Source organism: Mus caroli, unplaced genomic scaffold, assembly GCF_978045245.1.
Source record: "Mus caroli unplaced genomic scaffold, Mus_caroli_1 scaffold_10, whole genome shotgun sequence".
NCBI lineage: Eukaryota > Metazoa > Chordata > Mammalia > Rodentia > Muridae > Mus > Mus caroli.
The window spans coordinates 4,924,825-4,952,078 of record NW_028227265.1 but is presented as its reverse complement, the minus strand read 5'-3'; the positions used below and the strand labels follow the sequence as shown (position 1 = coordinate 4,952,078).

Sequence of the window (27,254 nt, the reverse complement as noted above, 5' to 3'; positions counted from 1 at the left end):
CACCTAGCAGGTGGTATGGGGCCACAGTCAGCGTCCAGTTCCTGTTTAGATCCTAGGTGTCGGAGAAATGCTTGCAAAGGGTCCTGTCTCCCCAGTCCATCCCTAAATCTATTCCCATACCTGAGTGCCATGTCCCTGCTCCCAGAGTACCCTGTGTTCACTCTCTAAACATCAGTTAGTGCAGTTTATAACTTGAGTCAGACCCTATAGAATAAGATTGTAAATGTTGAACCAGGGAAGACCACTGTCCCCTGGACCCACCTAAAACACAGCCAGGCCTTGCGACTGTAAGTCAGTGGTAAAGTGAGACTTTGGTCTGGTCTATTGACCTTTAAGGAAGAGGAAATAGAAACACCCGTCCCATGTTCTGTGGGGTCCTTAACTGAGCTTCTAAGACAGGGACGGCTTGGGCGATGAGTCCAGCCTCCAGCTGTGGAGATGTGGGAGCGCTGCTCCAGTAAACCCACCACACTGCGGCATCCCATCAGGTGGATGCCAGCGTTGAAGACCACCTTCCAGGGACAGCTGGGGGTGACTTCATTATTTTCTTAGCACCCTCTGTCTAGTGGATGCTTCAACACATGACAGACAGCCCCCACCCCAGGAGCCAAAATCAGAGTACGTTCTCTCCGCACGCTTTGTCAGACTCTAGGCATGCTTTCCATGACAAGGAAGGGGACACCAGAAAACGGACAGCAGCGGGGACAGGCGGTGCAGGTTGGCAGAACCTCTCTCAGGGTGACTGCCCCTGACTCCCACAGTTGGCATCTGATGAGCAGGTGGAAAATACTCCGAGGGCTGAGAGAGCCACTCACACACACACCCATGCCCCCCACACACACCCATCCCCGTTGCTTGTGGCAGGTTACCCTCATGCTGCGGGTCCTGCTTTGCTGCCCCCTGGCCCGCCACTGAGAGGCAACTCCTTGGCCTGTCTCTGTGGCACCGCACTGTCTGGCCAGTGAGAACATTGTGCTTCCTGGCACGTGTATGTGTGCATTTGCACAGACAAAAGGGGAGGGGAGGCAAGAGTGAGAAAATCTCATTCCACCGTGTCAGAGGGATTTTTCAGAAATACTTACTCCAAGGAACCTTATCGCATGTATAAAACATTAACTAGAGCCACAGACCTTGTTAATGAGAAAGGAGCTGTGGGGAGAGAAAGGAAAGTACGTGGGATTTTAAAATGAAAGCATAAATGTCTAGGATGTAAGTGATGTTCCTATCCCTTGCTAAACAGCAGGGTCAGAGTGCCTCAGACTTCTTGAGGCTGTTAGGCCTCTGTGCATGGCGGACTGGGTCGGTCGAGTGTGCTAGCATTCGGAGGAACATCATGGAGGTGGCATGTGCTCCAAAAGTGACACGTGAAGCATGGGGCACGGGGGCAGCCGGGATTCAGGAGCAGAGAGAAAGAGGATGGAGGGCCGGAGAGATGGCTCAGCCGTTAAAGGCTAGGCTCACAACCCAAAATGTAAGAGAAAGAGGATGGAAATAGCAGGTGTTTGCCCGCAGACCCTATGCTGCCCTCAACGCCTCCCCCTGCTGTGCTCTCTCTGTTGCAGAAGTGGGAGCAGATCGAAGGCAACTCCAAACTGCGACACGTGGGCAGCAACCTGTGCCTGGATAGCCGCACTGCCAAGAGCGGAGGCCTGAGTGTGGAGGTGTGTGGCCCGGCCCTGTCACAGCAGTGGAAGTTCTCACTCAACCTGCAGCAATAAGAGGCCCCCGGGGCCCAACGTCCACCCGCACACCGGCCCAGTTTGGTGATCACCTAATTATGTTTCTGAAACTTTCCGCAAAACTATATACCTCAGTGTTCCATCACGGTCTGAAAGTCTTAAGTCTCAAGTCTTCAGCGAGGCATGAGCTGGGCACACAGCAGTGCAGAAGAGGAAAGGAGCCCCTGGGGCTCAGGACAGAGGGTCCCTCCCAAGGCTGGTGCCCTCTGCCTCCCTCTCTCTGCTTCCTGCTCACACCCCAGCACTGGCCGGAACAAGTGGGCAAGCAGCAATCATGTTTATATCTCAGACAGAGGAAGCAGGGGCAGGCGCCCCACAGCGAGAGCTCGCCAATCTCCACTCTGTTTTACCTATTCAAAATTGTGTGTGTGTGTGAACCAGGCATGGTGGCCAGTGCCTGTAATCCCATCACTCAGGAGGCTGAGGCAGGCAAGGCCCTGTCTAAGGAAAAAAAAAATGATTTCCACAAAGCTGGCCTTTCCTTGTCTGTCCCTGCACCCGGGCTCAGCTGGCCTCCCAGCCACGTCCCCTCTTCCGTTGACATACTTGCTGTATTTGAACGTGAACTTTCCTCTGGTGGACACTAAATAAGAGATAAAGAGAATCATGGTCTGTTCCCTACACTTCCCCAACATCATCTTGTGAACCCCGCAACTCAGCGCAGCCCAGAGCAAAGGTGCATCTCTGCCTCTGGGGCCTCACCAGCCGGCCCACGCTGCTCCTCCAGTAGGGGCATCCCCAAACCACTGGCCCCACCCACAAGCGTCAATGTTTAACTTCAGCAAGGGGATCGCAGCTGGGTTAGAAAGTCTGCTTTGTGCCCATTGTCATCTGTAAAACTAAATAGGTCACCTCTTTTGGCAAGTATTGCTTTGGGTTTTCTTTTAAAATTAGATTTCTTTTCTTTAGGAAAACTCAACCCCACAGCTTCTAACTAATGTGAGCCAGCAGGACCCTACTGCCTTGTGACAGACCAGGGACACTGGACAGCTGTCACCCGCTATCCCTAGGCTCATAGTGGTTCGAGACCCTGTATGTTGGGTCTTTGGTACTAAGCTGCCGGCAGAGCACAGAAGAGCAGCTCTTCAGCCTGTGGGTGGACCCCACGTGTCTGTAGCCCTGGTGTGGGGAATACCCCCGGTACATCCACAGGCAACTGCAGGAATTATGGGTAGAGTTCAGATCACAAGGCCTGCGCACTCACACTGAGGACCTAGGCCTGTGTTAGCCACAGAGGTGACCTGGATGTGGGGAAGTGACACCTGGTGGGCTGCAAGCATCATACGTGCTCATCTCGGGTGTCCCAGAGATCTCGGGAACCAGCAGAGTTCCAGGTGGTCGGAGGGCCTGTAGGTGAGTGCTGTGCCCCCCCGCCTGCTCCGGAAGGGGGGTAGCTGGTTTCTTCTACCTGAGGGCTCCATGTGTGTACTCGCCATGACCACGGACCCTCTGCGAAGGCCTGGCCAGGTGCTGACCCTCTGTCTTTCTACCCCTGCCAAGCAACCAACAGAAGATACATTGTAACAGACAGGGTGCCCACGTGTCTAATTAAGTTCATACAATGTCCACCTTCCAACGTAGGCTCTGGGAACTGTCACTCCCAGGTACAGGTGCAAAGCTGTCAAGGACAAGGCAGGAGTTTGCTGGAGTCCAGTCACAACGTCCTTTGCTAACCCTGACACCTCTGCACTATTTCTATCAGAGTGACTCCACAGATGTGAGACAACAATGGGGTGTCCCAACCACATGTGTACCCCACCCCACCCTGTGGCCTCTTAACCTTTGTACCATCTGATTGTCTGGCCACCAGGGTGCCAACTCAACCCAGCTCCGAGCAGAGGGGGTGTGGGCAGGGCCCATCGGTGAGCCATGTTTACATGACAGTGTGCCAAAGTGACTCGCCGAGCTTGTATTGCTTTGTAGTCATCTGGGCTATCCCACCCTCCCAACTCCTGTTTTTAAAACTAAAAACTCCCAGGAGCCCTGGGCGCACACAGGCAAAGGTGGCTGTCTTCTGTGGTGGTCCTTGAGTCTCCGTGAAGCTGAAAATGATGGTGTCTGTGAGTATGTTTTGCAAATTCAAAATATAGTTTGGTAATTTTTTTTCCAGTTGATTTTTAAAAAAACAAAAAACTGCTGTACAGAGCTTGTACTTTGTCCATTTTATAGATGGAAACCATCCTTGAAATTGTTTAACTTAAATAAAGAGAAGATACTTTATAGATAATCCTCCGCCGCTGTCAGTCTTGGTCTCCACCAGGTGTGGGTGGGACCAGGCAGAGGGCTGGAACCTGGGTCTTGCTTCTGCCCACACTGCTATTTCTCATCGCCCCCTTAAAACACATCTCTAAGGCTGTGCCTCCTGGGCCTGATGTATTGGTGACAATTGTTTGCAGCGTGGAACAGTTGGGCTGTGCTGGACACCTGGCCAGCCCCTGCAATGCTCTGCTTAAACTTGCCCTGATCCTGCACAAGCCGCTTCCTGTAGTCTGCCCTGAACACTTGGCCCACACTCTCTAGGTACCAAATTTCTTATACCTCAGTATTTAAAATGCACAGTCCTGCTCAGCAGCCATCTGGGGCTCCCCTACCTATCCTGGTCTCGTACATGTCTTCTACCACACCTTCATGTGACTGGCTACATACATATCCAGGGAAATAAACACTAGCTGGTTGTCTTGCAGTTTGACCATAATATGACAGTTAAGGGACTGGCCATCACACCACACCGCATTCACTTCATTTTGTGAGACACCAAAAATTTGGCTCTGTGATCGTCTGAGAGACAAAGGCAGTAACTTATAACTTGGCAATGCTCCAGAGCCTTGGAGTATCTGAAGAGACTCTACACTACATTTCTAAAAGGTCTAGCCTGGGAGCTAGGAGGAGGGTTCCAGGATAGGTGGTCAGGAGGCCCCTCTGGGAGCTAGACTTAGAGGCAGCTGCTGCATGGAGCTTTGTGAAGGGGTAGCTATGGGTGGTTTCTCTTAGGGCATTTAAGTGAGGCCCAGAAAGGCACAGGCCTCTAAATATCATGGGAGGAGCCCTTGGCTTGCCAAAGGATATCCCAGAAGGCCCCTTGTTACCCTTGAGCTGGAGAGGTCTCTTGGAACCAGGCCTCCTATACAAGTAGTTCAGATGTATGTGTTCCTTGTCTCATAACAAGAAACCCAAGAGACCGGATTTCAGCTCAGTGCTGAACAAACTGCCTGCTCCCAAGTCCCACCATGGCATAGGACAGTCACCTCTGATCGGGAGTCCCTTGTCTAGAGGCAGGATATGGTCTCAGGAGTTTGGGCTACCCTCGTGTATCCTTGCCAGGGGCTAGAAAAGGAACTGTTTGCAGAGCCACACAGCCTCCTGGACTACTATGTTGGAAGGGTTTGTGCCTCTGTAGGATCCATGATAATGGCTATGAGAGGGTAGCTGCTGGCCTACTAAGCTACTTGTTCCCCTTGCCTTTGGTGTCTCCGGTACCTGCTAGCAGCTCAGGGTTCTCAGGAGGGACTCAAATAAAAAACACATGGCAGCAGACCACAAAGAAACCAGTCATAGCAGAGACACAGTGACCTGCTTACTATCAGCACGCTAGGTATCGTCACGTTGTCTCATTACTACTGTGTGTGATTCCAAAGCCGCAGTGAACACAGAGTGAATGGAAATCTATAATAATGGGTGGAATGAAAATAGCCGATTTTTAAAAAGAAAAACAGAGACCATACCATTGCTGTCTGCAAGCTCCAGTTATGATAGAACAAAATAGTTTCAGGAAAAGGTCATGAAAAGGAAGGGAGGCTCTCAGAAGTATGTCGGTGTGGGTGGGAGAGTTCTCCTAGTCTGAGCCTCAGTGCGCCCTCATGAGCGCCCCCATGTGGCTGGTAGAACACCTGCATCTCAGCACCCCCTATTAGAGAATGTGACTTCCCATCTCTGCCTTTCAGAGAAGGGCTTAATTTTAGATATTCTCTTGCCTGGGTACAAGGATGCTAGCTGTGTCAAGCAGAAACTGGCCTGAGAGCAACAGATCAAGTGGGAACAACCATCCTCCATATGATGGCACCATTTAGCCATCCAGTGACTGATAGAACAGAAAGGTGACCTCTCAGGAGCTGGGACTCTCTCCATCCTGTGCGTTGGCGCAGGAGCCATAGGCTCTCTGGCCCTTGGGTTCCTGAACTTGCCCAGAAACCCCTGGTTTCCAGGCCTGTGAACATGGGCCGAGCCACATCCCAGGGCTCTGGCCTGCAAACAGCCTGGGTCGTCTCCATCTCCACGGTCAGAGAAGCCGCCTGTGTGTAACTATTGGTCTGTTAGGAATCCCCGACACCAGAGAGTTTCATAACGCCCACAGATAAAGCCTAGAGCACCGGGCTGAGGGGCCTGGGTTATAGCTAGGTCATCTTCTCTCCACCTTGGAACTGTATCAAAAGTGAGGTGGGTGAGAGAGAGAACAAGACCCCAGGATAAAGAAGAGACTGTATGAGAGCGACCCTTGGTCGTGTTACAGTACCTGTGTAGCGGGTACAGGGCTGGGGGTTTTGGGATAGTGGGGTAGACCTACCCTAGACCTAACTCCAGCTATGGACAAGGCAGGTACACGCTGCCTCCCTGAGTTCCACTCAGGTCCAGTAAGAGGATGGAGGAGGAGGAGAGAGTCCAGTCTTTATACTGAGTTATCACATGTCACCAGGGTGCCACACACGAACAAAGGAAAGCTTGAGAGGCAGGAGTGGGTGGACAGAAAAGGACATGGAGTTCCCTCGGTGACACTGGTTAGGACTGGCCAGCCCTGGGGAATACTTTGCCTCTAATTTTCACAACCCATAAAGTGTTTCCTGATTTGGCACTGGGCAAGCTCTAGCAGGCCAGCCATGAACCTGGGTGATTTGCATAGGTCACATGAGGTGCCAGCTCTGAGACTGAGCCTGTCCTGGGGCAGGGGAGGGCTCAGTGCTGTGCTCTGTGTGACAAGAGGTGGTGAGAAGATGGCAGTCCTCCAGGAGAGACCAGAGCAAGCAGCCCCCTTGTAGCAGCTAGCACATGGCAGTTCTCAAGAGCTGGAGAGCATCAGAGAAGGCTTGGGGATTCTGAGGGGAGAGCAAGGACCTAAAGAAACCTCAGTCAGTTTGGGCTTGCACACCAGACCCACCCCTTGCACACTAGAACTACCCCTTGCACACTAGAACCACCCCTTGCACACCAGACCCACCCCTTGCACACTAGAACCACCCCTTGCACACTAGAACCACTCCTTGCACACTAGACCTGCCCCTTGCACACCAGACCCACCCCTTGCACACTAGAACCACTCCTTGCACACTAGACCCGCCGCCCCTTGCACACTAAACAACTCCTTGTAAACTAGAACCACCCCTTGCACACTAAACTACTCCTTGCACACTAGACCCACTCCTTGCACACTAGACCTGCCCCTTAGGCCAGTCCAAAATGGGAACCCTGTGCTCACTTGCAAGAGGGGCATTGTGGAAGAGGTGAGTGAGGAGGGCACTGTGACCCTGTGTTACACCTAGTGGACCTCCAGGGAGCAAAGACAGGACTGTGAACTCATGAACTTCCCACTGGAGACATTGAATATGCCCTTCAGCAAGTTGGACAACCTTGCAGACTGTAGCTATTCTCATCTGCCTCTTGGGGACCTTCAGTGCCCTGGTGGGAGTAGAGGTGGGACTGTCCGGGAGTCAGGAGGCACAGCCCCTTACCTGCTCAGCTGAATTCCTGTAAGTCAGTCATGGATGCTATGCCATTTCTCCATGGCAGGAAGAACTGTGGGGCTAGATAAGAGTTTTTCAAGAGAGCCAAGTTGTCTGGCTTGGGACATAATGGGATGCTGGGGAAAATGGTGGGCTTTGGGTGTGACTAGACCTGACCTCCTCCTTCTCATAGCTGAGCCACTAGCCCGCGTCATTGCCAATCTCCTCTGTAAACTGGAGGGCTGAGATTTGGGCTGTGCACAGCCCAGGTCCAGGTGAGGTCCTTGGCCTCATCCAGTGTCCCTGTGATGGTGGCTCAGCTTGTCCAGCCCCAATGTTACACTTGCTACTCTTCTCCATTGTAGGCTCCCATCAGATCGGGGGGCGGGAAGGGGGTTGGGCGGCACGACAACCTACCACCTCTCCCCATCTCCAAGATCCTGTTGTCCTTCAGCACACTGTGAGCTTATCCTCTACTGGAAAATACGGTGGAGCATCTCGGACCCCTCAAGTGTCCCAGTGCCTCACAAACCTAGACACGGTGGCCAGGTGAAGGACTGTGGGGCTCTGCAGCTCCTTTCCTTTCCCATCCCCGCCAGGTCACCCAGTTAGTCCCAGTGACCATGTTGTTGCTGGTCTCACGTGGGGCTGTGTCTTCTATAATTCCAGCTGCCCACACTCCCCAGTCCACAACACTAGTTGGTCTGTTTTGTGCTAACTTGAGGTTCTGCTGCCCTCTGCTGGCCAGACCGGGAACAGCCTCAACCAGAGGTAGGGACATTTCCCAGGAAAGAAAGACAGAAAAAACTAGGTTTAGAAGATCATGGTAAGATCAGGTAAGATCAGGCTGTCAGATCTGTTGCTGTTTTGTTACTCTGACACTTTTGAGGTTAGACACAGCACCTAAACCTGCCCCTCTCCCAGGCCCAGTTCAGTCCACCCATTCCAGGACAACAGCCTTGGATTCTTAGGTACCCTATACTCTAATGTCCTTAGAGGCCACAGTGACTCCTCCTCAAGATCTTCAGATATTGTGCTTGACTGCATGAGATCATAAAGGAATCCCCCACCACATACTAGCTTCCCTGAGCCTGCTCAGAATCAGACCTGATTGCAGAGACCACGCTGTCCTATTAGCACCTGGTACAGACACCTAGGTTACTGTGGGCTTCTTGGGTCTAACACCTACTCACCTTCTAGAGAGCTAATGGGTGCAGTCTCAGCAGCCCCTTGCCCTGTAGAACTGTCTCGAACACGTTGAGCTCAGGAGCATCCCTGTGGGGCAGCTCAGAGGTGCTGGCCCCAAATTTGCGAGGGTCACATAAGGTTTGCTCCAGGAACAAAGGCACTCAGCTTGTGAAGTAACACCTCCCTCCTGACCTGCCACAGTACCTCGGACCCAGTGACAGCGAGTGACAGCCCATGTGCCCCAAGCCTTGGCTTTTACTGTTAGTGCTCTGGGCAAGTGAGAGGTCTGGTTTTCTCCTCTCTGCTGATGAGTGTTCTTCTTACACGTCAGGGTCTGGGATTTGGTGTTGCTCAGTGGTTTGGTTTAATGATGGTTGTAGTCTGCTTGCTTCAGGCGCCCTTCTCTCTCAAGGCAGCCACAGCCACGTGTTCCCATGAGCCCCAGCTGTGCCTTGAATGGGGTTTGTGCGCCCAGCCCCACCCCAATCCCACCCCACCCGACCCCAACCCTCTACATGCTCAGCTTCTGTTTGGAGGATCTTACTTCTCACCTGCATAGTCCAGGCTGTCCTCAGACTCACAACAAAGTAAAGTTCCTTTCACCACGTACTCACACATGCACGCATGCGTGCACCTGAATGAACACACACACACACACACACACACACACACACACACACACACACACACTGGGATGACAGGTATATTCCACCATGCCTAACTATGTGTTGAAATTCAGTGCCCACTGGGAGGCTCCAAGGGGACAGGACTTTAGTCCGACTGTCATCCAGTCAGGGCTCTGGAAGGGGGATCTGAATAGGCAGTCATCAGGGTGGTGCACCTGACTGAGTCCTGGTGGCTTTTTAAAAAGGACTGGCTAAGCCGGGCGTGGTGGTGCACGCCTTTAATCCCAGCACTTGGGAGGCAGAGGCGGGTGGATTTCTGAGTTCAAGGCCAGCCTGGTCTACAAAGTGAGTTCCAGGACAGCCAAGGCTACACAGAGAAACCCTGTCTCGAAAAACCAAAAAAAAAAAAAAAAAAAAGGACTGGCTATAGGGCCATCCCTTGTCTCCAAGAGATGGCTGGGCCACCTTGGGATGCTGCCAACCACAAACCACCACCAGATGGAGCACCTGCACCTGGGCTCTGACACTGGGGACAGTGAGCGGAATCAAACTTTACAAAGCAACCTAGCTTTGAGCACATCACTAGATCAACAATGACGACAACGAGAAAGAGACAGAGACAGAGAGAGACACACACAGAGACAGACACAGAGAGAGAGACAGACAGACAGACAGACAGACAGACAAACAGAGGACTAAACCTGCCCTCAAAAGCCTATACCACTGAGAAATATGACCAGACCTTAGTAACCGTGGTAGGAAGGCTGGGACTCAGGATTAGTAAACAAATCCCACCAGACCACCCAACTTCAAGGTCTCTTTTCCTTCAGGGTGTATCTGCCCCCAGGAAATCTTTGATCTAAAAGTACCACTCTGACATTACTCCTGTGGAAGGACAGCTGAGGGCCCAGACCTGAGCTCTGAGCCAGAGGGAGGGAGGAGGATGCTGGTGTCCCTGGACTCATCCAGCAGAGGGACCAGTGGTCATCTAGGGGATTGCTGAGCTCATTCTCTGGGATGGACAAAGAATTGAACATCCAGGAAAGCCCGGAGTCCAAGCCACAGAGACAGGGACTCTGACTTGGGAATGTTTCTGTTTAGGAGTATGGGCGCTTTACCTGCATCTATGTATCTCATGTGCCTGGTACAGAGGCCAAAACACCGAGTTGAATCCCTGGAACTGGAGTTACAGATGGTTGTGAGCCACTATGTAGATCGGTACTGGGAGCTGAAGCTGGGTCCTCTGGAAGAGCAGCCATTTCTCCAGCCCTGGGCTGGCTATTTTACAGGGTCCTCTATTGGTTCTGTTTAAGGCACTCAGCCTTGCAGCTGTTTCTTTTCACAAAGTCTCTTGAGAATAAGCCACCATCACCTCAGGGACCTGCTGTCACATTCCCTGTCAAACACTCTCAATCCCTACTGTTCAGAGATCAACAGCCACTGCTGTCAGGGGCAGGGGTGATGACTGAGGGAAGGGGCATCGTCTCGGGGCAGTGCAGGTCCAAGAAAGGGGATTCTTATGGGACGGGCTCCCATATGGGGAACAGTGACCCCACGGCTTGAAGATGGTTGACATTCTCTATGGGCTTACCTAGAACTCAGGTTGTGTCTTTTCTCTAGAGACCTTATACCCCATTATGACTAGAAAGTTGAGGGGGTCCTTGAGTCTCTCCCCAGATTCCCCACAGAGGCATAGGTCATGTACATGTTGGAGTGAGTTTTTGATGGGGACTTGACCAGTCTCTGAGGTCCTGGGAGTAGGACCTTCCAAGTGTCTTGTCTGGCCTTGCCAGTTGGTTAGCTTCTTTAAAAACAACAGTGGGCCTGTCTCCCTTGGCCGCAGGTCAGGGCTGCAGTGTTGAGCTAAGACAAAGTCACGGTGTCCCCTATTTAGTTATTAAGAATTCATTAGTGAGAAATAATTGTCTAAAACATCTCATATGCAATTAAACCTAATATCTGGCCTTATGATTCCCCCCTGGACTGTTAAATTAGCAAGCCAATCATTTTCATCTTTGATTATACATTCCTCCTGAGCGTTTAAAACCATGTCAGCGGCCAGAATCAATCAAGGCCAGTTGAGAATCTACTCCCCCTCACTCCTGGCCTCAGGATCCTCTAGAGCCCCATCCCCATCCCCTCACCGTTTATCAGTTTTTCCGTCTAGGTGAGGTTAAGTTGAAGGCCTTGTTTGAACATTTTCCTCCATATTGATTGTCCTATTCATAGACTGGACCCTGCTTTGCGCTAACTGGATGGGCTCTCCATGGCTTCCACAAACAAGAGAACAGGTGGTCTCCTCATAGTTACACAACATTTTGAGATATGCTTGCACAGTCCCCTGGGACCTACTTGACCTTGGAGGGCAAGGTGAAAAACAGTCTCCCTTTTAATATCATTAGTATGGCCTCCAAGTGTGGTTATAGGAAACCCAGAAGGTCAGTTACCCCATCTTATGCTTTAACTGTTGTGTGATATTTAGATAAATCTTGTGCAGAAAACAAACCTTAAAACTAGTTAGACGTATCTTTTCCTTTTAAGCCAGTCCTTGTGATTGCTATAGAGTTGCCCAACAACTCCATTGACCTAAGCTCAGATTTGATATTAATGTATTACACTTTGACTCTTACATAGCTTATGTAACTTGCCTACGTTTTAAGATAATGGTCTTTTCCATTCTGGAAAAACATCTGGCAATCTTAGGAAACATTGTAACATCGCTAAGTCAACAGCCAGCAAGCCTAACTTTGAAGATCTTTTGCAAGCTGGCACTTCTGGGGTCATAAAGAGGGCCGGTGTTTAGTTTGGAAGATATCACAGTACAACATCACCTTAATAAAAGAAAGCTGGGAGGTGGAGAGATGGGTCAGTGGTCAAGAGCTCTGCTTTCTCTTCCAGAGGATCCAGGTTCAATTCCCAGCACCCGCACGGCAGCTCACAACTGTTTATAACTCCAGTTCCAGTGGAGCTGGCGCCTCCCACACACGCACATGCAGGTAACACACCAATGCACACAAAATTTTTAAAAAGAAAGAAATCATTTTTTAAAAGGTTGAATAATAACACATAATATTACCTGTGTGCATATGGTTAAACTATAGGACGTGTAAGTTCCCAGGTGACCCACGACAGCCTTCATACAGCACAGAGTGATCTACCACACTGTGTGCTTTCAGTGTTGAATGAATGAAAGCAAGGAGGAGAGTTAAATAAATGAGATAAATACTAGTCACAGTGCCTTTACACTCTGGCTGCAGCTAGGAGCTGTGGGATTGAAGTGAGCCAAGATTATGATGTCCCACCTCTGGGCAACGTCTTTCTCATCAGGAAAAAAAATCATTAGGGAGAAATAGTTGCCTAAATATTGTCTCACACTCAGGTAAGCATCACCCCACACACACCCCTTAGACTATCTTCTGTCACCTCCTTTCTTGCTGCCACAGAGTCGGGGACAACCTAATTCAGCAACTGGGATTTTGGAGGACTATTTTATAACAGATGCTTGAAGTCTGAAGTTGGAGACCCAAATCCTATCTCCAAGCCAAATGGCACAGGGCAATTTATAGAAAAGGTATTTATTTGCTCCTCTATAAAACTCAGCCCAGGGTCCTAAGGCAACTACTGCCCAGTGCCACATAGCACGGAGGGACACAGCACTTCTGAGATGACCCCAGACACCCAGAGCCCCAGGTGCCACTAGGAGGATGAGTGTGGGGAGATGGACGAGAAAGAGAAGCAGAACAGAGTGTTCAAATGAAGAGGGCAAGAACTGGAAATTCCAGGGTAGTGAGGGTGAGGTCCTGGCCACTGTCAGGTCCTGGCCCAAGCTGCTGCTGAGAACCATGTCTGGGTGCCTGGCCCTGCAGCAGTAGGGGTCTGTTACCACCAAAGGCCACATGGATGTCTCTAGTCTGGGCTGCTGCCTGAGCCATGTTGATGTCTGAGGGCTGAACAGAGAGGGCCCCAGCCAGCCCCTCGCTGGCTATAGAACTCAGGCGATCAGCCCCACACCTCACCTGGACAGCACAGTAGAGCTGACCCTTCTGGGAATGAGAGTGGGTGAACTGGCCCTGCCCCTCCCCTGGGCATTGCTGGAGAGCTGGCTTAGGTTGGTGTAAGCATGGGAGAGTTGTCAGGCTGACACCAACTCAGATACCACCCAGGCCCAGGGCTCTGAGTTGATCCACTCCAACATCTACCCTATCTATAAACTGCTGGGGTGTTTGAAGGGGCTGGTCCTACAGATCCAAAGCTGCAGGACCTCCATGACACAGGGCAACAGCAGGATATCTGAGAGAAGTCCTCGTGAGGATCCAGGAATGATTGTGGGGCAGAAGCCAGAGGCCTCAAACCAGACCAATGACTCACTGCAATGATCATTTGCAAGAGAAGCTGTTTGGGGAAAGGGGTATACTGTGAGACATATCGTGACACGGTGAGATTTTAGAATTTTGTTTGTTTTCTGACACGGTGAGATATTAAAAATGTGTTTTCTTTGGGGGGAGGGTTGCAAGGGTGGAGGGGGAATATGGAGGAATGGGGAGATGAGTGGGGACCGGGGTGCATGATGCGAAATGCACAAAGAATCAATAAACAGTTTTGAAAAAAAAAACCTGAACCCAGTGGTTTACACTTGACAGACTTGCTGTGAGTCTGAGGACACAACCCCTGCCTTTATAATAGTAGAGGTGTATCCAGATGGCTCATTCAGTGGGTTGCTCATTAGAAACAGTGGCTGACCGATTTCATGAAAAATGTAATTCCCTGTTTTTCTTTATGTTCTTCCAAAATCTTTAAAGTACATAAGCTTAGTGTTTCTGTTGCTGTGATATAAAGTCATGACCAAATCAACTTGGGGAGGAAAGACTTAATTTCAGCTTGCTTGTCCTGATCACAATTCATCATGAAGAAAGTCGGAGCACGAATTCAAGGCAGGAACCTGTGACCACAGAGGGGTGCTGCTTACTGGCTTGCTCCCTCCTCGGTCGCTCAGCCTGCTTTCTTATACTATCCAAGACTACCTGCCCAGGGTGCAGTGCCTCCTTCAGTGAGCTGGGCCCTCCCACATCAACCATTGAATCAAGATAATATCCCAGGGATTGCCTGCAGACCAATTTTATGGAGACATTTTCTTAATTAGGAGTCCCTCTTACCAAATGACTATCTCATATCAAGTTGAAAATAAAACCCAGCCAGCAATGAGGTCACAGGTGAGTTGGGTGAATACCCTTGATCAAGGGAGATTTAGATGACATCAGTATCTGCCTTTACCAACATCCACCTTGCCATGGCTAGGCTTAGGGTGACTGCCCTGGCTAGTTTATGTCAACTTGACACAAGCTAAAGTCTCTGAGAGAAGGACACCTCAGTAGAAAAAAAAAAGTCTCCATAAGATTGGCCTGTAGGCCAGAGGGCTTTGGCACAAAATTCTGCCAGACTTTCAAAGACGATATAATGCCAATACTCCTCAAATTATTCCACAAAATAGAGACAGGAGGAGCATTGCCAGGTTCGTTTTATGAGGCCTCATCACCCTGATACCCAAATCACACAAGATTCAACAAAGAAACATTACAAACCAATTTCCCTTATGAACACAGATGCAAAAATACTCCACACAAATCTCACAAACTGAACTGAAGAACTTTGTCAAAAGGTCACCTACCACGACCAGGCTTCATCCCAGGGATGCAGGGATGGTTCAACATGAAAGCCAGTCAAGGTAATCCACCATATAACAAACCGAAGGAAAGGAAAACACGGGACTGTCTCAGGAGAAGCTGAAAAGGCCTATGACAAAACCCAACACCCCTTCATGATAAAATTTGGAGAGATTAGGTGGGGAATACAGGACCACACCTAAACATAATAATGGCAATTTACAGTGATCCTTTAGCCAATGTCAAATTAAAAGGAGAGAAGCTCAAAGCAATTCCACTAAAATCAAGAACAAGACAAAGCTGTCCACTCTCTCCATGTTTATTCAACATAACACTTGCAGTTCCAGCTGGGGCAATAAGACAACTGAAGGAGATCAAGGGGATAAAATTTGGAAAGGAAAAAGTCATGGAACTGTTCCTTGCAGATGATATGATAGCATACACAAGGGACATCCCGAACTCTCCCAGAGAACTCCTACAGCTGATAATCACCTCCAGCAAAGTGGCTGCATACAAGATTAACTCAAAAAATCAGTAGCCCTCCTGTATACAAATAATAAGCTGACTGAGAAAGAAATCAGGGAAACAGAACCCTTCATAACAGCCACAAACAATATAAAATACCTCGGTGTAACTCTAACCGAGCCAATGAAAGACTTGTTGGATAAAAACTTGAAAGATTTAAAGAAGCTTTTTGCAGTGGCAGTATCGTAGCTAACGAGGTTTATCTGAGGCACAATTATTGCTAATTGAAAGATTTAAAGAAAGAAAGTGAAAAAGATCTCAGAAGATGGAAAAATCTTCTATGCTCATGGATCAGTAGGATTAACATGGTAAAGATGGCCATCATACCAAAAGCAATCTACAGATACAATGCAATCCCCATCAAAATTCCAACACAATTCCTTATAGACCTTGAAAAGACAATATTTAACTTCATATGGAAAACAAAACAAAAAAACCCAGGATAGTTAAAATAATCCTGTACAATAACGGAACTTCCAGAGGTATCACCATCCCCGATTTGAACTACATACAGAGCAATAGTGATCAAAAACTTCATGGTATTGGTACAGAAACAGACAGGTTGATCAATGGAATCTAATCAAAGACCCAGAAATAAACCTGCACACCTACGGACACCTGACCTTTTTTTTTTTAAATAAAGAAGCCAGAAATACACAATGGAAAAAAATAAAGTATTGTCAATAAATGTTGCTGGCCTAATTGAATGTCTGCGTGTAGAAGAATGCAAATAGATCCATATTTATCACCCTACACAAAACTCAAGTCAAGTGGATCAAAGACCTTAACATAAAACCGTATATACTGATCCTGATAGAAGAGAAAGTGGGGGACGACCTTGAACTCATTGGCATAGGAGACAACTTCCTGTACAGAACATCAATAGCACCACCACTCAGATCAATAATTAACAAACAGGACCTCAGGAAACTGAAAAGTTTCTGTAAGGCAAAGGACACTGTCAATAGGGCAAAATGGTAGCTTACAGACTAGAAAAAGATTTTCACCAATTTCACATCTGATAGAGGGGTAATATCCAAAATATACAAAGAACTGAAAAAAAAACACACACACACACACAAGACATCAACAAACCAAACAATCCAACTAAAAATAGAGTACAGATCTAAACAGAGAATCCTCAACATCGTAATCTCAAATGGCTGAGAAACACCTAGAGAAATAAATGTTCAACATCCTTAGCCACCAGGGAAATGTAACTCAAAATTACTTTGAGATTCCACCTTACACCTGCCAGGATGGCTAAAATCAATAACAAAAGTGACAGTTGCTGCTGGTGAGGATGTAGAACAAGGGAAACGCTACTCCATCACTTGTGGGAGAGCAAACTTGTACAGCCACTATGGAAGTCGATCCACCTCAAGACCTAGCTATACCACTCCTGGACGTATACCCAAAAGACATTCCCTCCTACCACAAGGGCACTTGCTCAACTACGTTCATAGTGGCTTTATTTATAATTAGCCAGAAACTGGAAACAACACAGATGCCCCTCAACTGAAGAATGGATAAAAGAAAATGTGGTACATTTGCTCAATGGAGTATTACTCAGCATTTTAGAAAATGACATCGTGAGATTTGCAAGCAAATGGATGGAACTAGAAGAAAAAAATCATCCTGAGGTAACCCAGGTCAAGAAAGATGAATATGGTATGCAGTCACTTATAAGTGGACATTAGCTGTTAAGCAAATGACAGTCATGGTAGAGACCACAGACCCAGAGAGGCTAAACAAGAGGGGACACATGGATCTCCCTGGGAAGGGAACATAGAATAGATTTTGTAGGTGGACTGGGGGGGGGGATTTGAGCAGGAGGGATCAGGTGGGGAATGGAGGGAGAGGGAAGACTGGAATTGGAGGGTATTTTGGGGGTTATGTGGAGACCTAGTACAGTGGAATTTTCCTGGAATCCACGAGAGTGACCCGAGTGAGGACTCCTAGTAGCAGATGACATGGATTCTGAACCAGCCATCTTCTCTAACCAGGCTAGGCTTCCAGTAGTGGGACTGGAACCAACCCAGCCACAAAATCTTCCACCTACAATTTGTTCCTGCATGCAAGATGTGCTGGGGTAATGGTGGCTCAGAGCTTATGGAAGTGGCCAACCAATGACTGGTTTAACTTGAGGCCCACACCGCAAGGAGAAGTCTAAGTTCATTATTGCCTGGATGACCAGGAACCAGAGACTGGATAGCCTAGAGACTCAGGGTGGAGCCAAACACCACCGCCATAAAAATAAAATCAGATCAACGAATGATTCCTAATGATGTTCTGCTATACTCATGATGCCTAGTCCTGTTGTCATCAGATAGGCTGCCTCTGGAAGCTGATGCGAATAGACAAAGAGACCCACAACCAAACATTAGGTGGAGAGAGTGCTAGGTTGAAGTCTCCATGTGTTTTTCCCCTTGGAGCTTGGAACCCTGCAGAAGATCGGGAAGGGGAATTGTAGGAGCCAGAGGGGGTCAAGGACACTGAAAGAACAGAATCAACTAAGTTCTTGGTGTTTTTTGGGGGGGGACTCCTGACAGTAGGGGTGTCTCTGACTCTTATGCTCTTGGGATCCTTTTCCTCCACTGGGCTACCCCACCCAGCCTTGATGAAGGGTTTGTACCTGGTCTTATAATATCTTGTTGTGCTGTGTTCAGTAGATAACCCTGGGAGGCCTGCCCACTGGGGGGCAGTGAACATGGGGGAAAGGAGAGGTGGGGAGGCAGGGAGGTGTGGAGGGAGGGGAAGCAGATGTATTGTATGAGAGAAGAATAAATAAAAATGTGAAGAGACTGGCCTGTAGGAATTGATATGGGAGGTCCCAGCCCATGGTGGGTGGTGCCACACCTAGGCTGGTGGTCCTGGGTTCTGTAACAAAGCAGGCTGAGCAAGCCATAAAGAACAAGCCAGTAAGCAGCACCCCCCCACCCCCATGGCCTCTGCATCAGCTCTTGCCTGCAGGTTCCTGCCCTGCTTGAGTTCCTGCCCCAGCTTCCTTCTCGATAATGAACTTGATATGAAGCACAAGCAAAACTAACCCCTATCCTCCGTGTTGCTTTTGGTCTTGGTGTTTCTTCACAGCCATGAAACCCTAAGACAACATAGAAGCCTGTGCTCACAACCAATTTCCGTGCGCCTGCATATGAAGGCACACAGCCTCAACAACCCAATGCCCTCTCTTCTTACTTCAGACTCCGCTGAACAAAGTTGTGAGAACAAAGGTGGTCAGAATTCTCCCATCATCGCCTATAAGGGAGACCTCCCAGGGGATGCTGGGATCACACCTTCTGACTAAGGAGATCAGGATTTAGTTTGAGTGTTTGAGAAAGCAGCTGGGTGGTGACTTTGGAGGGTGGTGATCTTGGAATTGGTTTGCCCCATGTGCCATAAAATTGAGGGGGAGAGATACAGAAGTCTTGGGCCAGGGTTCCCTACCTGTAGTCCCTCGTCCTCTCCAGGCTGTCAGCAGTAGGCAGCCAGTGCACGCCAGTCTGTCCTAGGGAGAGGCTGGCTTACATAATGGGTTTTCCACACCTGCCCACAACACAGGCCCCTACCACCTCCCACTTTTTTCTTCTAATCTTTCTTATGGACATGCCACTGTCTTGTCCTTGGTCACAAGGAGTCAGGCCCAGGTTTCCCATAGTTCTGTTTGCATTCAAGACATTTTGATGCTACCAGTCTTCAAAACACTGGATTTGCCAGAAGAACCACTCTCCGTGTAAACCACATCAGCTCCAAGAGGTACCAGGAGCTGCACTGACTGAGTCCAGTAAGAGCAAGCTGTGTGATGGGGCTGTTCTGCTCCAGCCTCACGCCACCCCAAACCCCACAGTTAAGATACCAGCAGTGCTCAGTAGCTCAGACTTCACAGAGCTAGAGACAGATGCAGACAGGAGGTAGGTAGGTGCTAGCTCATTAGCCCACATGTGTTACATAGTTACAAATCCTGTTACATAGTTACAAATAATCAAGGTCTGGGCAAGGGTCGGGAAGGGGGGTGCCAAGCCTCATCATGAGTGTGTTTTCTAAAAAGTCCAGACTTTGGGCTCTGCCTCACTCTGGGACCAATTTATAATTCCCATTTTCATTTACAGAAATGCCAGAGAAAGGGATTCCTAGCCCATTCTCTGTCACAGCTGACAGGCGGGGTTATTTCTTTCTTACAGCTGTGCCTCTGGTGCCTGTCACATTCTGATCCCCAGATGAGCAGTCAGGGGGCTTCACCCGTGACTTGACCCCAAGCCTAGTGTCATCCAACTGAAACAGGTTACATTTGGCTCAGGGCCCCTCCAGGTTGGTCTGAAAGGCTCCAGACATGCGCTGGGCCTGTGTTCAGCCACTGCTATTTATCAGCTGCTCTTGCCTGGTTTTCATTCGAAACTGGCTATTCCTATCCATCTTCCCTGTTACACATCATGACACAAACATGGGGCCAAGGGCTCAACATTCCGACAAGGATGAAGGAAGTGAACTTGGGCATGGGTACCTGCTTGGATTATTTACTCTTGCCCATGTGCCCATGTGTAATACCCATGACCTTAATGACCTTCTAGTATAAAAACCCACTGTTACAACCTAGAGAGATGCTACCTCTGATCCATTTCTTACATCTATAATCTAGGCGCAAGCACGGACTCCACCCAGCGTGAATAATTTGTGCCATGTACCTGTAATTGGAAGAGTACAGAATGCTTTCTCCTCATCCCATTTCTGCTACAGCAAAGGAGAAGTAAAAACAAAACAGGAAGCTGGGAAGGGGGTCCTGAGCGCATAGTAGGTTAGAGCAAAAGGAGGCAGCAAGGGGAGGGGGAGAATACTCATCCTCAAACAGAGAGAAACAAGCTTAGAGACACCAGGTAGAAGGAGCAGCCACTGAGACCCTGTGGGGCCTTCCTTTTCCAGCCACTGAGACCTGGTGGGGCCTTCCCTCCTTTCCAGCCACTGAGACCTGGTGGTCCCTCCCTCCTTTCCAGCCCTGCACCCAAGCAGGCTGATCCTTTCTGGCTGCCACCTGTTGCTGTCAGAACCTGGTCCTGGGCTACAACAGCACTTTCACATGCGCTTCCAAGATCGAGGCTGGGGAATCTCTTAAGTGTCCTTTAGCTGTATGAACTGACTGTCACAGAGGTGGAACCCAGGATAAGGCTGTACCACTGAGTCTCCCCTGCAGCCCCACAGACACTGCCCTGAACTTTTCCCTACTAACCCGTCAGCTTAGGGGCCTCTGGAGCCTGCTGTTTGTTTTCTGCAAGGCCAGCAGAGAGCATTACCTATACAAAGCGGACACGGGGGTGGTGGTGGTGGGAGCCTGGGCTAAGGAGGGGGCATATGTGTAAGAGAGCATTTACCCTGATACCCAAAAGCATCCATGTGGGCTCTGGAGAAACAGCTAAGGCCCCTCAGAGGTACCAACCTGCAACAAAGCTTTCCTACCCAGACAGCCTCTGCCCTCTTGCTCAGTTGTACCCTCCTTCATTTGAATTTCAGGCTCTCCCCACCCTGACCTCAAAGCAGGCTTTCTTCCCTCTACATCAGAAAACTTCAAGACTACTTTGAGTTTTGCTCAAGAGGAAACAGAGCAAGTCTTCCTTGCCTCCTGCGGGCCCCAGGTGCCTACACTTCGCTATTTACAGCTCAAGGGCCCAAGAGCCCAATGCCGACTGAGAGCAATTGAGCTGAGGGAGGCCTGTGGTGACCTTCCCACGGCCCTTTCCCAGGTATAGCAAGCGGGAAGAGCTCTCTCTTCCTCCCCGGGAAGACAATTAGTTCCTTGAGATCCACTTCACAATATCTCTTGACCCGGGAGTTCTGGCATGAGCTCCTGCTCTCGTTCCTCTAGGAAACATTTCCTGCCAGCCACCTCCACCCAGCCGTAGGAAGTCAGTGACCGACTGAAGCCCGCTCCCTGATTCTCCTTGTTCGCAATGGCGGTGTAGCTGACTGGGTTCGACCATGCTAGTTGTGGGGGGTGTCCCCTTGTTCAGAAGGAGCCCTTACCAGATTGTCACGGCATTCTTCAAGTCTTCGATTTGTAGTCAGGTGTACACCCTTAAGTAGGTGTCTCCAAACTGAACAGGAGAAGCCAGGACATGTGATGGGGGTGCTGGGAGTCATCTAGGGGGTCACTGAACTCCTTCTCTGGTGACAAAGAACCGAACATCCAGGAGACACCATGGAGAAAGGAAAAGTAACGGCTCCGCTCCTTCAGGCTGGAGAAACCCCGTGGGAGTCCGCTCCGGCCTGGGTATTTTATAAATCCCTAAGTCTTCCTCTCGCCCCTATTGGTCCTGTTTAGATACCCACCCCCCACGCCTTCTCGCAATGACTTCTGGGAACAAGAAGACGCCCTCTCAGAGGGCCTCATTTTCCTTTCCTTGTCTACGTATGTCCCTCTAACTCTCCTTCAACCAGAGGAATCCCGGGGAAGGAGAGCAAAGGTGGAGATAGAAAGAAGGTGCTGCAGAGATGCGGACAGGACCAGAGAGGGAAGAGATCAAGAACGGGAGCTGGAGAAAGTCACCGTTTGTTTAAAAGTTATCATCAGCATATACAGAAAGCGGTGAAGGTAAACTCTGCACTTGCTGGGAGCTTGATTTGAAATCACTGAAATTTTAAAAAAAGGTTTAGAAACATCTTTGGCCAGCAGGAAACTTACAATCATTGTTATAATGTGTTGCAAAAATATTTTAAAGGTGGAGCTCGAGAAATGGCTCAGAAGTTAAGAACCCTCGCAGCTCTTGCAGAGGACCAGTATTCAGTTCCCAGCACCCACAGTGAGTTGCTCAAAACTACTTGTAATTCTAGCACCAGGGGATCCGTTGTCTTCTGGCCCCTCTGTGTTTTGGCACACAATAGAAAAACAAGTGTGCATGTATGCATGCATACACACACACATGCACACTGAAAATTATTAAAATAAATATTTTAATGTCCTATTTTATGAAAGATGTGCTGCTCAGAATCATTTTTAGTTTATGAGCAAGACACATGAGTTATTTCCCTGTATGTATGTATGTGTCTATGTGTGTATGTATGTATCTGCATCCTGCATGCATGTATATTTCTCAGCATGTATGCCTGATGCCAGCAGAGGTTTAATGCAGATTATTGGATTTATTGGATCTCGAGTTACAAATGATTGGTTGTGAGCCACCTTATGGGTGCTAGGTACTAGGGCCAGATCCTACACAAGAGCAACAACTGCTCTTAACCATGAAGCCATCTGTGATAGTTTGTATATACTTGGCCCAGGGAGTGGCACTGTTAGGAGGTGTGGCCTTGCTGGAGTAGGTGTGTCACTGGGTGTGGGCTTTAAGACCCTCATCCTAGCTGCCTGGAAATCAGTCTTCTCCTACTGGCCTTCAGATGAAGATGTAGAACTCTCAGCTCCTCCTCCACCATGCCTGCCTGGGCGCTGCCATGCTCCCACCTTGATGATAATGGACTGAACCTCTGGTCCTGTAAGCCAGCCCCAATTAAATGTTATCCTTATAAGAGTTGCGTTGGTCATGATGTCTGTTCATAGCAGTAAAACCCTAACTAAGACACCATCTCTCCATTCCTCCTTAAAATACTTTTGTTCTCTTGCAATAAAATATAAAAACAGAACCCTGAAAAATGAAATCATCCTCTTCATGAGCCATTGTTGATAGCAACAGTTCCTGTTCACTGTGTCCTTCTAGGATGTTCACCAAGGCCATAGCTGTACCCCTCTCATTTATTTGAACTTCAGTCAAGAAGGACTTCCCTGGGTTGACTTAGTAGTCAGGACTTCTCTTGGAAAAGGTATTATGCAAATCCCCAGGTGTCTAGATCACAGGTGATTGGCCAAGTCACTCAAGAGCCCTGACACTGGGCAAGGGGCTCCCTTTCAAATCTCCTTTGCTCACACATCATCTTTGGGTCTGTGCACTTGTGACTGTGGTACCTGTGGGGACAAAGGGTGCAAGGGCCAACAGGGCAGAGGTCATGGGAACTGCTAGCCTCCAGAACAGTCTATGAGTAGAAGGAGATGGGAAATGGAGCCAGGGAAGATACAGAGACCATTTCCTGAAAGGGGCAGCAAGGAACCCTGGCCTGTCCCCTCTCATCTCCCACAGCCCTGGGTGGGGTCCCAAGTTTAGCCTAATCTGAGATATATTGGTCATCTCATGATTTTTGTGACAAAGTATCTGAGAACCGCATTTAGAGATGAAGGGTTTACCTTGGCCCATGGTTTCAGTGCATTGCTTACAGGCTGGAAGCACAGCAGAAACGCCACGGCAGAAGGAAATGGCTGAGGAAAGCTGCTCACCCTGGAGATCAGGCAGCAGAGGGTGAAGCACAAAGGGTCCAGGAACAAGACAAAGCTTGTAAAAAGCATGGCCCCAGTGACCACCTCCGCTATCTGGGCCCAGCATCTGACAGCTCACTCAGCTGAGAACTTAAGTCATTGCTCAGTTTAGTGTCTCTATGGTTCAGTCACCTCTTGGGAAACGAGCCTGCAATACATCAGTTCCCAGGACATTTTATATCCAAACTGTAGCAGCAGCTGTGTTCAGCTTGGTAATTTGTGTGGGCAAGAAACAACCATGACCGGATACCTGAATTCTCTCTCTCTTTTTTTTTTCCTTTTTTTTTTAAAGACTTAGATTTATTTTATGTGAGTATACTGTAGCTGTACAGACAGTTATGAGCCTTCATGTAGTTGTTGGAAATTGAAGTTTTAGGACCTCTGCTCACTCCGGTCGGCCCCACTCGCTCTGGTCAACCCCGCTGGCTCAGGTCCAAAGATTGATTTATTATTAGGTATACTGTAGGTGACTTCAGACTCACCAGAAGAGGGTGGTTGTGAGCCACCATGTGGTTGCTGAGAATTGAACTCAGGTCCTCTGGAAGAGCAGCCAGTGCTCTTAACTGCTGAGCCATCTCTCCAGCCTCGATACCTGATTTATCTAACAGAGCCACATGTCACACAGAAGAACCCGGACTTAGCTCATGGGCTATGGAATTTGCAAATCAATCAATCAATCAACCAATCAATCTTGTGCAGTGTGCTTGGATACAGTTGAGGGTCATCTCGCTATACTAATGCTCTGCGTTACTAGGAGGCTCTGTGACTGTGACATCCTGGAGAGCAACACACGTAGGTCCTCATAAAAGTGATTGTCTGCTCTGGAAAACTGCTAAGTAAAAATCACAAAGGCAGGAAATGAGGGAAAACACTAAGAAAGTGTTGGTAGAAACTGAAATCTCCGACCACAAATTCCCATCGTGGCTACTCCCCAAGAATGGGCAGGAACCTCCACCCAAGAGAGAAAGCTCAGAAGACACTGCTCTTGGGTCCAGGCTGTGTTCAAGGTGTTAGTTCACACACCCTTTAAGGAAGGAGAGCATGGCTCAGGATAGGCTGCCTAAGTCACCGTTTGTGAGCTAGGTATTCCTATGAGCCCAGAGCCAGGGCTTGTCTTCCTGGACGTATCTTTTCCTTGGGGTACCCAAGCCCAGGCCTTCAGATGGATTTAAAATCACCTTCTACTCACTGGGTGCCAATGTTCCTTGAAAGCAACTTGCAGGGCCAGTTGCCTCTGGCAAGTTGTCCCCAGTCTCTGACTCCATGCTGAAGGCTGCCTCCCAGTAACAATCAAGCATCAGACCCCATCCAGCCCTGGGGCCACTCAAATCTGACACCATTTCAAAGATGATCAAGAAACCCAGAGGTCAATATCCTGATCCTCCAGGGTCAGTGCTGACCACGTTTCAGCCCCAGATCTGTCACCCTTCCCTTTCCACTTGGCTTCAGTGTGGCTCTCCCATCCTGGTGATATGGGAACCCCTTGGTGGTCATTGGCTCTGGTTGTGGGTGAGGCCAAGACTGGAAACCTGGTTTGACTGTTAGGATCCCAGAGAACCTTGCCTGCCTGTTTAGGTGGACAGTGTCCTCCTACGGATTCGGATGGTGCTTGGCTCTGTGGCATCAGAACAAAATGACCATAAAAAAAAAAAAACCAAAACAAAATTACATTAAAATAACCTCAAGTAGAAATCCTGCCACAGCCCTCAACCCCAGATCCTTATCTTATACCTAAAAATGCATCCAACTGAATCCATCCATCCATTGCAAAGCTCAAGGAGCCTCCAGGTGATCTTTAAAAATATTTATGTGCGTGTGTGTGCATATGCATGTGTGTGTGTGTGCATGAACTTTTTGAGTGCAGGTTCCTGCAGAGTTCAGAATGCGTGTGTAGGATCCCTGGAGTTGGAGTTATAGGTTCTTATGAACTACCTAGTGTGGGTGCTGGGAACTGAATTTGGGTCCTCTGTAAGAGCAGCAAATGTTCTTAACTGCTAAGCCATTTCTCTAGACCCAGATGTCTATCGGTCAGTCTGTCTGTCTGTCTCTCTCTGCAACATTAGAAGGAAACTTACAGTAAAACAAAACAAAAAAATGCTAAATTTTCTCTGCCTTATTACTCATTTTTGTTGTTTTTTTGTTGTTGTTGTTGTTTTTAACCTGTGTGTTTATACTTAGCTTTTGTGTACACATTGGGTAGGAAGAGAGGGCCTTGCCCAGGGCCTGTTCACAGTCAACTACCTGTTTGTGTTAACCCATTGCAGGCAGGCCACACACAAACAGAACATGACCTGTACCCTTGATGAGCCCAGAGGAAGTGGGATCTGTCCCACCTGCCTCACAGGAAGTGCCCATGGTGCTGCCCACCCACCCTTGTGGGTAGTGGCCGCATATATACTCCTGCACCCACACAGTCAGGTGCTGAACCTGGCTCCTGGGAAGCCGCCAGGCATGGCCTGGCTGTAGATTGAGAGATCTGAACCCTCCAGGCCCTGGGTCGGGGTAGTGTTGTTCATCTGGATGCCTGCACACGGATTATTCCATCTTGGTGGTTGGCCTCCCTGGCCAGCAGCCAAGCAATTTCTGCCCAGGATGACCCACCTAAGTATTCAAAGATGACCCAATGACCAGAGAAGACAATGTCCCAGTTTGAGGCTCTTGTCGGGCAAAATACTGAACCTGGAAAGGAAAGTGGCAAATACATAACTTTTTACAATCTGAGCTGAGTTCACACTACAACCTCAGAGCCTGAGCTGCTTCGAGCCTCGAGAGCCAGGTGCCTTGAAGAAATGGGAGGGTCTGGAACACATGGGTCTTTCACTTCTGTGCTTGGTAACAAAGAACATGCTTAAATGGAGAGAGGCCTCACTGACTGTGTGATGCGGAGATGCCACCGGCCCCATGTATTCTTCCAGGCCTGCGGAAGTGGTAGCTTGTAGGGTATGCAGGAAGGATTTGGGTCTTGTGCGTCTTCAGTGTCCTCTCAAAGGCTGAGATTTGAAGACATTTTCCTCTGCCTATGGCACTCCTGGTAGGTGGCAGAACCTTTAGGAAGGGTGTCTAGTGGAACAGGGTGTGCCCTGGAAGAGGGATCCTGAGCCTGGGCTCCATCCTTCCTCCTTCCCCTCCTTCCTGTCTGTCATGACATCAACATCTTTGTTCTACTATGTCCTCTTGTCAAGAAATTCTGCCTTAACCCAAAGCAGAAAGAGCCAATCCCAGTACAATGTGCAAAGTGAACTAAGTGAACACTGTCCTCCAATCTAGGGGACCAGCCTTTGTCTTGGTGACAGGAAGCTGACACAAGGGCCTCTCTCCCTGGCCACTGGGGTTGTCTGATTCCTGAAAAGCCAGTGTCTGCTTGAGGACCAAGAGAAGCTGTGAGTCCTGACGTCTTACCAATGCTGTGGAGGCAAGGTCTAGGTCTGGAAGGCTTTCTAAACCCATACCACATGCCA

At 49.0% G+C, this 27,254-nt stretch overlaps 1 protein-coding gene and 1 pseudogene across 1 annotated transcript in view; both read left to right on the top strand.

Annotated features, from left to right (window-relative positions):
• Nucleotides 1–3,966, top strand: part of Galnt2 (polypeptide N-acetylgalactosaminyltransferase 2) — a 118,631-nt gene extending 114,665 nt beyond the window's left edge. Inside the window, exon 16 of the mRNA XM_021169564.2 lies at nt 1,563–3,966. Within this exon, the coding sequence (XP_021025223.1) occupies nt 1,563–1,718 (156 nt within the window). The 3' untranslated portion in view covers nt 1,719–3,966. The remainder of the gene's footprint in view (nt 1–1,562) is intronic.
• An 11,646-nt stretch (nt 3,967–15,612) lies between these two features.
• Nucleotides 15,613–15,692, top strand: LOC115031861 (U4 spliceosomal RNA; annotated as a pseudogene).
• The last annotated feature ends 11,562 nt before the right edge of the window (nt 15,693–27,254 follow it).